Genomic DNA, 12,006 nt, shown 5'->3' with positions numbered 1-12,006 from the left:
AAGCAAAACACAGTTTGAGAGACGGTGTTTATGTCTCACTGTCTCTCTGTGTGTTTACATGCCCACTCTGTCTCCGTACACAAGTGTTTATGGGGTGGTTACATTGTGAGAGCGGGCAGCTATTCCTGTTAGCGATTCGCACACAAAAACACCCACTGAGCTGCCACCTGTATCCCCATCGTTACCACCGGCTGGCATCTGCTGTGACCCCTGACCTTTGACTGGTCACATGTCCTAAGTGACTGTGACACTCAGGCATGTGGAGGCTTGACCACAGGCCTAATATATCCAAAGATAATGGGCTCTCTTTGAGTCTGACACGCGCGCAGGGATGAAAAAATATCATCTGTGATTAAACGTCCCCGTATTTTATCACTTTTTATGAAACCATAGCAAACTGCAGATTCATATCCTCCACCGCACAGTCTCACGTCCCGGCTTTAATTTACTGATGCTTTATTTCATAGAGTTACTCTTCAGAGGCCGATTATTTATTCTCTCGAGTCAGGTTGTTTGGACTCACTGTAAGGATTTGTGTAAATATTACCGGAGTGTGAGCAGAGCCGCTGAAGTGCGGCTTCCTCTCCCTATCTGTCTTCTCTCATCGGGGCTTACGCTGTGATAGTGGTGATAAATAAAAAGCTTTGCAGTATAAACCGTGGCAAATCCAGGCAGTAATCATTATACAGCATCACAACAGCGACATTACCAGAACAAAAACAGAGGAAATGAATTAAAATAGACAAAGGATTGGTCTACGTCTTGGTGGGCTGAAAGCACCAGGGATAACAACGGGACCTTATTTCCTATTCCTGAGAAATCATGACAAATAACCAATTCAGATCATCACCGCCATCATGTGACATTCAGCCGATAGCTCTACAGGGGAATTTGTCTTTGTTTGCACAACAAGACAGCTACAGACCAGCTTTTATGGGGTAGAGTAGAGGTCTTTGCTCAAGGACATTCCCTCAGGACGGATGCTGTCAAACAGGATTAAACCTGGGTCCCGTCACTGATGGATGGTCTCTTTAATCCTGTTTACTGTCCTCTGTGCAGCCGTCACAAAAGTTTGGCTTCATATATCTTCAACTTGCTTTCGTGTTCTCTACACTCGATGTGGTCGTCTCCACAAATCCAGGACAACTCAGCCTAATATAACTTGTTTCCATGCCTATTGCTCTGTTCATACAACACATTGTCACTCTGACCTCATCACATATCGGCGTTTGGTCATGGCTTTTCTACGACGTACAAGGTACCCAGGGTGTGTTGGTTGTTGACGTTCTTGGACACCGTGTCAAGTTCTGCCTGTTACATGCATTGTCTTCTTTCAAGATACACTTCTGTTTTTACAGGAAATTTACAGTTTGCATACAGTCTCTTTCAAAATACAAGCACTACATCGGTACAACACCAGGAATTTATGTTTTTTTTCCTTCAACAACAAACGCAAGTGGTTGGGTTTAGGAAAACAGAACAGGGTTTGGCTTTAGAATCTTATGGGACGCGAACACTGCTCTCCTGGGTGAAAGTTGGTGGTCATTTGACCCATCCATCACTCCTCCGACCCACTGTTCCTGGACTTTTGCCAGCCTAACCTTCAATTCACTGCCCAAGTGCCACATTTCGACGACTCTGGAGTGAGACTGGGTTGTACAAGCACAACCACAGTCGTCTAGGACATGATAGCCGAAGCTTCACTGGGAGTCTCAACCAATCATAAGTCTACTTCTTTAAAACTGCACTGTGGACTTTTTTGTATGTCAAAAAATGTGTCAAATGATCAAGTGCAATGTGAAAGGCATCACTGGTAGTGACAATCCCGTAGAGCATGATCACCCATCTCTGCAGTTTCTGTAACAACTGATGAACCAGGTGAGATTGGAGTCAAACGCATGACTCTGAGGACAGTTTGAATCAGTGGAGGCATGATGCAGAGGTTGAGTCAATCAACAGGCTGAATCCAAAAACACAAGAAAAGGACACAGGGAAACAAAAGGCTGGAACACTGGACACACAAGCCAGCAAAACAAGACCTCACTAAATACTCTGATGAGGGGAAGGATAACGAGGCACAGGTGAGGCTAATCAGGGCGGAGCAGACAATCAGACACAGGCGAAGTCATCACAAGGGAGGGAAAAGACACAGGGGCAGGAAGTGAAGTGATCTGAAACAAGAGATGTGTGAATGAATGAAATAAGGAACATAACCCAAGAAACTTGAGCTGTGACAGTTTCCCTCATTTCTACGGAGCATTTTAGCATCTTTCAGCTCCATGTTTTGGTTTTACAGCGTGCAGCTTTTCTGTTTTGTTTCACTCTCACCACTCTCATCAGAAACGATATTAACATGCACAGTAAGGCCTGATCACATAGGAAGAATTTCAGCTGCTGGAGGCGGCTTTTTGTAATTTTTTTTATTGAGAATAAAGCTTTTTGCTCGCTGTTTTTGCGTCGCTACAGGCCTCGTGTTTCTGTGCTCTAGGCATCTGGCATTTTTGCCAGAGCGCTCTGAACTCCTCAAGCTGAAGGAAAGCAACCCCATCACCTCCACTTTTTTTCCCATTGTCCAACTGGATGATTTGAGAGGCGGGCCTTCTGTGGTGGTCAAGACAAGTTTACAGTTGGTAAACAGTGGAGGAGAAACTGGTGGTAGTGGTTGCTGGATACCCAGAGCTATACGGCCCGATGATAGACAGCAGGGTGTCAAACTGCCCCCGAGTCATCCTAAAATATGCCTGGAAAAAGCCATCATGGAGGAGGAGCTCCTGGACCAACTGGTGGTACTCCCCATGACCCACCCTCTTTTTTAGGCTCTCATGTACCCACACAGATCTCCATTTCCCTGTGACCAACAAACTATTTACTGACAGCCTCTCACCATCTGCCTCAACATTTTAGGAACTAGCTATGGTCAGTGCCGTTTCCAGCAGGCTGCTGTTTTGGGTTCAAAGTTTCGATAAACCAGTGTACACTTCTTGCCCTGCACCAAACAGCGGGCAAATTTAACAATTAGCTATGAACACATTGGAGCATCTAGCAGCCAGAGCCAGATGTTTCGTTCATGAGCGGGTGGAGACCAAAACAGAGATAAAAGAGGGCTGAAAATGTTAGATGGAAAGAGACACAGCATTACGCATGTTTGCTAACACGCCACACTGTTAACTTCATACGGTGAATGGTATGTCTGTAGTATTTTCAGCTTGTTTTACGGCCCCCAAGGAGCCTAAAAAACAACAACAAACATCAATTCTGGCTGCTTTAACCTCTAGGCTAAAAACATAAGACATCAGCATCACTTTAATCTTCTCGTTCTCCTTTTCAGCGTGTCAGTGCCATCCCTTGGGAGCAGTGGGTCGCTGGTGTAACCAGACATCAGGTCAGTGTCTGTGTCGTGAAGGGGTGACCGGCCTCAGGTGTAACCGCTGTGCCCCGGGATACAAACAGGGCAAGTCCCCTCTGCGGCCCTGCATACGTAAGTCAACTACCAACACTACAGCCTAGCCACTTGAAGAAAATGTTGTATTTTTACGATTTGTTAACCACAGATACGTTACATTTGTACGTTACACATGTCATGTCAGCATTTCTAAAGTGATGTGGTACAGTATATGAGCTGACCTATTCATCAGGAGGTGGAGGGGATGGTGGATGGAGTCAGTACTATATTTCCAACAGAGATAGTGCCATGAGAAAGATTTGTTTTTTTGTTTTTTTTTACAGAGGCATCACTGCATTTCTAGCCAAGGTAGTACCATAAAAACTGTTGTTTTTTACCAAGACATTGCTGTGTTTCTAGCCGGGATAGTGCCACAAGAAGCTGTTGTTTTTACAGATACATTGCTGCGTTTCCTCCAGTGATACTGCCACGAAAAGCCATTATTTTTTTACCAAGATGTCACTGTATTCAAGCTGGGTTAGTGCCACAAAAACCATCATTTTTTATCTTGACATTGTTGCCTTTCCCACAGTGATAGTGCCTTGAAAAGCTGTTGTTTTTTACAGAGACATTGCCATGTCTTCCAGCATGTTAGTGCCATAAAACACTGTTTTGTGTCACTGTTTACCAAGACATTTAGCCTTTCCTGCAGGGATAGTGCCTTGAAAAGTGACTATTTTTTTTACAAAGACACAGCTGCATTTCCAGCCAGGATCGTGCCACAAAAATGGTTGTTTATTTACCAAGATATCCCTGCATTTCCTGCTGGGATAACACCACTAAAATGGTAATTTTTTACTGAGACATTGCTGCATTTCCAGCACCAAAAGTGAGTATTTTAAGCCAAAACATGAGCTTTTCCTAACCATAACCAAGTGGGTTTTGTGCCTAAACTTGACTCCACGTTAACCACAGCATTATTAAAATGGAAAGAAACATAAAGTTTCAACAAATCTGCTTTTAATAACATACAAATTTAACATATCAGTGGTTTGTATAAATGTACAATGCCAATATGTATTCTGGCAATTGGGCTGAGTATTAATGTTTAATCAGAATCAGAAAAACTAGTGGAAGTTGTCTTTGAGGAGCAAAAGAAAAAGGTAGAACAATATTTTAGAGCCGAAAAAACATTAAAAGAGAAGCTCCCCTCGACACTGGCTTGTCATAACAGTTACCACGGCCTTTCCCTAACCTTGCGCAAGTAGTTTGAGTCTCCTAAACCTTTATCATGAAGAGGGCAGCTCAGAAAACAATCATATGAAGCTCAGATCAGATGCTCAAGGACTTGTTTTAATATGGATTATGGGTCTTAACTTCTCTCAGCATTCACTGCATGCCACCCCACTTAAATAAATCAAACTTTTAATAGTTTGTAGTCAATCATAACAAAGTGACCGCTTTAATTTCTCCTTCAACCTCATTTGCTTGCGGCCTAAATGGATTAAACCTCCTATCAAGCTCTCTAAGCCTTTATCAAGTAGTAGCTCAATATAAAAGGGGCCGCTGCCGTCCAGACTAATTTGGCCCGATCTCCCAGCGTGTCCCCTTCTCATCATCCCTAGAGACGGTTTCCATAGCAGCGTTAACATGAGCTGACCGCTACAGGGAAACCTCATCTCCAGCTGATGTGGGATCAGCGTCAGTTCAAGTGGATTGTTGCTACTCGTATCTGTGCGCCTGGCCAGCACCGAACCTCAGCCCCGAGCGCTAATCCACGTGCGCTTCCCCGGCTCATTGCGCGAGTGCCGACAACCACACAGGCACTGACGCTGGGTAAGCCCCAATCAGGTGACATAGGGAGCCAGCGGCGGCGAGCTTCACACCTGTTGTGCAGCTCAAAACGGCCCCCATCACAGGGCCCAGACCCATAACTCTCCCAGTGAAAGGAGTGAGTGAAAGAAAACCTTGTTTGTTTTTACTGCCAGACCATCTCAGGCTATGTATAGCATCTCTTACCCCCTACCACCACCTCTAACACCTCGCCTCTCATCAGACAGACCAAAAGGCACGCAGCAGCCAGGCTAAACTTAAAGTTAGCTCCCACTGTAGCTTTTTATCCACACTTTGAACGGCACAGGAAGTTTGGAGAATCAAGTATATGTCTCAGGAGCGTAGCTACAGTATGTTCCCCAGCTCAATATCCTCTTAACATGACACATAAAGGAGACTTTTCAAAAGGTTCCTAAGGAATGGTTTTGCCCATGGTCAAATGTTCAGTGTTTCTCTGGGTCAGTGTCTTAAAATCAAACATCTACTGCTCATCGATGTTCGTCTTTCAAACGTGCAACCTCAAATTTGCAGCAACACAGTGGGTTTTTTTACTTGCATTGTTGTCTGACCATGTTTCCCCCTGACACAATTGGGCGCCATTTCACACTGATGGCGCCTATCATACCAACATCAAAGGGCAGCTTCTTGCGTCGGTGTCTGACCCGGAAGTCACTGCCCAAGCGCCGGTATTTGATGACTTCGGAATGAGACCAGAGGCCTGTACTACAAAGCCAGTTCAACGTAAACAGGATATCTTCTCGTTATCTGGTTTGACTAAACTGCGATGAAGGATGTATTCACACTGGCACTATTTGGTCCGCTTTAAATGAACCCTGGTCCGCTTCCACGGATAGTTCGGTTTGCTTGGAGTGGTGTGAACGCTCATTCGAACTCTGGTGCGGACCAAACGAGCGAACCCTGGTCCGCTTGAAAACTGGGGGTCTCGGTTCACTTGCAAGTGAACCCTGGTGCTGTTCGCTTACCGTGGGAAATGTAAATGGACCAAAGAGAGGAAGTGAACCAAACACAGGAAGTGACGTAGAGCGCATCGCTCGCAGTATTTTTGTGGTGACCAAGCCCGCTGAAGGGGATGGATTTCTGTTTTTGGTCCTGGCCAGGTTTTCTTCTTCCCCGTGCTTTTTTCTTCCTGGTCAGTGGTCGTTTCGGGCAATACCGCCCCCAAACGAGCAGCTGTTGTAACTGCGTGACGTTGTCCAGGTCCGCTTTAAAAAGTGCAGTGTGAAAGTGAACCGAACCAAATGAAGGTGTGAAATTTTTCGGCATTCCCCGCCCAATCGAACCGAGTCCCCCGGAGTCAAAGTCTGATTTTTCATATTATTTTTTTAAAGGCAAAGTCTGTGTACGACTGCTTGTATTTAGATACAGAAAAATCTGTTTTATATTCTTCACAGCCAGATAGAGAGACATATTGTCTTAGTATCGGTAACAAAACTATTCTACAGTATCTAAAAATACAGATGCATTTACCCAATTTTGACCTGTCACATATACTGTATGTACGTATACATACAAACACACAGCACCCTCCTGTCTTTTTAAAGTGGGGGGTGTAGGGTGTCATTGGCCCAGTTGTGTCAGAGAGGACAGCACACGGACGGGGGGACGGAGTGTGAACTTGGTGAAATATGGCAGCACTGTCACACACTTTTACAAGAGGCCTGGATAATGTATGACCACACCGGTTCACGGACACACGGGCAACTTTAATATACTGTGTTTAATGTTTGAGACAAAACCATACAAGAAGTGATGGTTCAACCTTATTAAAAGTCAAGTTTGTATCCGTGTGTGTGTGTGTGTTAGAGTGAGCAGTTTTCTGGCCCATAAAAGGACCACACACACGTTTCTGACACTTGCTTATCTTCTGTGCAGACATGCCCCACGCACCGAGAGGCGTTCAGGCATAACACACACACACACACACACACACACACACACACACACAACCTGACAGCTCATGTGGGTACGCTGAAGCTTCTCTGTGTTCATGCTCCTGCCTGAAACTGTGCTTATGTTTGCAGGAATTCAAGAGGTTGCTCCGACCCCAGTTTACCAACCTCAGTACAGCATAGGTGAGTAGATCTGCGGGCAGAAACCAGTGACACATATTTTAACTATCAATAAATACTTACATCTGTTACATCTGTACTTAAAATCACATAACTGGCACCACATAAACAATACTAATGGAACATCGCATAGGATCTTTTGTCGTCATGGACCCATGAATTCAATGCCACACAACGGGCACTGGTTAGTGTTACGACCCCTCTTTATACCACACATGGCGTAGGTAGTGTGAAGAGCAAGAAAGCTGATGTATGAAGGAGGTTGGGGTGGTTCATGGGTCAAACAAACACGGGACTTTCGACCAGGAGAACTACCGCTCATGTCCCATGTGAAACAAAAAGTCAATGTCAGTTCTTTTAACTTTAAGTTGTTATGTTGTGTTCACACCAGGCATGAATAAAACAATTTGAGCAAGTGTATTACATGTAAAGTCAATGTAAAGACACGATAAGACGCGATGGGTGAGCGCGAATGATGTGAAATACGCAAATTAAGCGGCATGAATGAAGCAAGTAGCACGATTTTACGTCATATGCTTATTCATGAGAGTTGAAAAATCTGAACTTTAGCGACCAATCCGCGCCGCCATAGCCAACCAGCAATGAGATCCTCTGGGGACGTTTGACACAGAGGACGTACCGGTGGAAGTTCACTCATCGATTCAGTGATTTCATGCGCTTACGATGCAAGTTATTCGCAAATATGAAGTGAGTCAACACAAAATATTCCAACGTTCAAACTCGAATTGCATTTGGTGTGAACACATTATCCTTTAGGTAATTACGTTACATTACATGACATACTTTTGTTTCGTACAGAGCAAACGCAGTAATTTTGACTGAAAAGTATAAAGGGTTACCTAACCATGGAGGGATTACTGAATGGGCCCACCAGGCGTGTAAGGGGGCCCCCTGCCCCTCATCTATAACATGTCACTCAAATGAACACTCACAGACCAGGAAGAGATTCAAAGTGACCACAGAAAGATGCAAAGGAGGGGCGTCGGTGGCTTAGTGGCAGAGCAGGCGCCCCATGTACAAGGCTGTTGCCGCAGCGGCCCGGGTTCGACTCCAGCCTGTGGCCCTTTGCTGCATGTCACTCCCTCTCTCTCTCCCCCTTTCACACTTGTCTGTTCTATCAATTAAAGGCTAAAAATGCCCCAAGAAATATCTAAAAAAAAAGAAAGATGCAAAGGAACTGCAGAGAGACACAAAACAACAAAATGGGGCAAAACAACCACACATGAATTCAATGCCACACAATGGGCGCTGATTAGTGTTACGACCCCTCTCTGAACTAGCTATGGCATAGGTCGTATAAAGCAGTGAGAAAGTCGATGTATGTAGGAGGTTGGGGTGGTGGATCGGTCAAACAAACACCGGACTTTCGACCAGGAGACCACAGTTCATGTCCCATGTGAAACAATAAGTCAACATTTACTTTACTTTTTTATGTTGTGTTAACACCGGGCGCAATTAAAACAATTCGCGGGCATGAATCACATGTAAAGTCAATGTAGAACTGTATAAAGAACTCTGTAATTTACTCCACGTAAACACCTTCTCATTTACTGCCATTCTGATCAGACGGTTCCACAATCAAATCATTTCACATTTTCGTTGCACCGCTCCTGGTACCCAGCCCATGTCTACCTGAATCGCCGGGAAAGGAGTCTCTCTAAATCTATGAAGCCCCAGAAAACATTGTGTGGCTCTATTCTGTATCCTGTCGGCAATTTTAGATTGTTTTAAGCCCCATATCCCTGCAGCATATTTCAATATAGGGGACACACATGCATCATTGTTGGATTACAAATGCAAAGTCACTTACTCATCACTGTTTTCTTTATGATTTGGTGGGTTGGACGTCATTGAGGTTTTAACAGATCTGGAGAAAACTCCATTTTCCTTCTCTGCACCTTGGACATGGACCAATCTTCAAAAAGATCTAAAATTAGAAACACTTATTTCCATTGATGAATTTAAAGGCATCATAAAGAGACATGTGCTCGTTTCCCAGAGAGGCCACTATGAATGATTAGTTGTTGTTTTATTGTGGATTTTTGTATCATATGTTGTATTTGTTGCATTTTAAATGTGTTTTGATTGGCTGCTACCTTGACCAGGTCTCTGTTGTAAAAGATTTTCAATCTCAATGGGACTTCCTGGTTAAAAAAAGGTTAAATAAATCATAGAGTTGAGTATATGTAGAAAAACCAGGATTCTCACATACTTACAGCTCACTGATAATTGAACCTAAGGGTCTCCCACGCCGTCTAGTTTTCTTTTAGTCCCACTTGGGTTCATCTGCTCCTGTTTGGTCTTTTTTAATATCTATTTACATTATTGTGATAATTTTATAAAACACCTTGTAGCTACTAGTGTGATGAATAAAATGTACATTGCAATTAAATCAGACTAGAAATGTTTGTGAGACTCAAAAATCAAAATGTCTACAGTAACTTTCAGTGAAAGGAAATTACGCCTTTGCCATAATGACAGAGTAATTCACTCTAAACTTCCCTTGTTGATACAACATACATATTTATCATATGTAAAACATACATGAATCTCTGTCTCTTCATGCAGCAGCTAACCACTCCCTCCTAGTGGCGGCTTGAGGAATGTCCCACCTGCTGCAGACGGGGTCATCTGTTAGTCACAGGATACTGTGATGACAAATAGAAGCAGCCATATTGTAATTAGGGGAAAAGACATGTGCTGATATGCCCGCTATGAAATGATACCCTCTCATCTAATGCATTCTCCCCCTCCCCCTTTCTGTGTCTGTGTCTGTTGTAGCGGAGGAGTGTGTTTCATACTGCCAGCCCTCTCAGGTTAAAGTCAGGATGAACTTGGAGACCTATTGTCTCAAGGACTTCGGTTGGTGTCATGTTTTTTTATTTATTATCTTGTCAAAAAAGGAAAATAAAGTCCACAAACTGTTTGGTTTTCTTCACTTATTTTTGCCTCTGAAATAAAATCGAAGCTACTGTAAATCTGAAGAATGAAGCCAAACTTAAACTATATTTATATTGTGTGTCTGTGTTTCTCAGTGCTGAAGGTGCAGGTGAGAGGGATGGAGCGTTCAGGTCCCTGGTGGCAGTTCTCCATCTCCGTCCAGACCGTCTTCCGCACAGCGTCCACCTCCCGCGTCCGCAGGGGCCCCCAGTCCCTCTGGGTCCCCGACCGGGACCTCAGCTGCGGCTGCCCCGCCCTCCACGTGGGCCGGACCTTCCTCCTGATCGGTGCGGAGGAGGGGGAGCGGGGCTGGGGCCCTGAGGAGAGTCGGCTGGTGGCGGACCGCTCCACTCTGGCCCTCCAGTGGCGGGAACACTGGAGCCCCAAACTGAGGGGCTTCCGGGGGCAGGACAAGAGGGGCCGCTGCCCGGCGAAATCCCCCAACAGCCACCAGCACCACCATCACAGGGAGCACACAAAGCCCCAGTCTGGGTACATCCCCCCTCACCTGCGGACTGAGACACACACCGAGCCTCACAGTGAGGACACAGTGGAGGACACTCAAACGTCAGTGATGCCGCACACACACTCTCACACAGACAGTGAGGTCACACCCACAGAGGCGACCCCCTCGCCTGCTACACCCGCTCTGGTGTGCTCCACTCCAGGTCCTGGATGAACGACAGAACCCACATGCCTCTGCAGAGGTGCAAGAACTGCAAGCAGAGGAAAAAGCTCTTTCTTTTCAGACTCTTCATTTACAGTTTTTCCTGAACGTTACAGGAGAATCAGACGTGACTTTGCTTCCCCAGAAACACACAAACACATAAATATGGAAGCCCATTTCTGCCAATGTGATTATTAAAGTAAGATCCCACAATTCATGATGAGAAACTTTCCCAAAGTCACGAGATAGTGTGAGATAGTGAGAATATTTTTCAGACACTTACTCACTTACAGGGAAACTGTTAAAACACAACGGTGCAACAGTGATGACTTGAGTCTGTCTCAACACTTTCACAGTCTGCAGTTCATCTCATGTCCACTGGGTGTCCTCACCTTGCAGGCTCACAAAAGGTGTGTCTGTGACAACCAATCACACCTGTTAATAGAATGCATCATACCTAGCATCGGGGTCAACCACACCAAGGTAAAAGTTTCTGTCTCTTCCTTGCTCAGAGTTGCTCTGAGAACGTTCCTAATCACTCCTAAGCTAAGGACTCCTTAGTGAATGTTTTTAGGCTATGTTCAGAGCTCAGGAGTCATTATTTTGAAGAAAGTTTTTCCAAGATCTGCTGTGAGGGTCCGGAGACAGAGGGATGTTGTATGCTGTAAATCCCTCTGAGACAAAAAGTGATTGTGATATTGGGTTTTATAAATCAAATTTAACTGATTTAAATCACGCTGGCAGAAATTAGCTTCCATACATACACACCTGTTATGTGATGTTCAGATGCTTTTCTAAAAGTTTCCTCATGTACAGCTGCTGTTTTTTTTGTTTGTTTTTTTTTAAAGGTGAAGGTCACCTTCCTGCAGCAAATAATTGAAAAATATATATTAAAAAAAAAAATCCACCAACAAAATTGGTGCTATGTGAAATATTAACTGTAAGAATTTAAATATTTTCTACGAAAAGAATCTCTGACAATTAAAGTCTGACTAAACTCTGACTGAAATGCCACGCAGTATTTTTGTCAAAGTTTTTTGTAAAGATTGTTTGAATCATATTTATTCTTGGTT

At 44.3% G+C, this 12,006-nt stretch overlaps 1 protein-coding gene across 1 annotated transcript in view; it reads left to right on the top strand.

Moving 5' to 3' along the window:
- ntn5 (netrin 5) overlaps positions 1 to 11,777 on the top strand; it is a 31,757-nt gene extending 19,980 nt beyond the window's left edge. The window contains exons 4-7 of the mRNA XM_050067671.1: positions 3,329 to 3,478; positions 7,258 to 7,308; positions 10,108 to 10,188; positions 10,362 to 11,777. Coding sequence (XP_049923628.1) covers positions 3,329 to 3,478; positions 7,258 to 7,308; positions 10,108 to 10,188; positions 10,362 to 10,945 — 866 coding nt within the window. The 3' untranslated portion in view covers positions 10,946 to 11,777. The remainder of the gene's footprint in view (positions 1 to 3,328; positions 3,479 to 7,257; positions 7,309 to 10,107; positions 10,189 to 10,361) is intronic.
- The last annotated feature ends 229 nt before the right edge of the window (positions 11,778 to 12,006 follow it).

The sequence above is a fragment of the Epinephelus moara genome, chromosome 17, assembly GCF_006386435.1.
Source record: "Epinephelus moara isolate mb chromosome 17, YSFRI_EMoa_1.0, whole genome shotgun sequence".
In the NCBI taxonomy this organism is placed as follows: Eukaryota; Metazoa; Chordata; class Actinopteri; order Perciformes; family Serranidae; genus Epinephelus; species Epinephelus moara.
The sequence above is the reverse complement of the archived record's forward strand: the minus strand, read 5'-3'. Positions and strand labels throughout refer to the sequence as shown.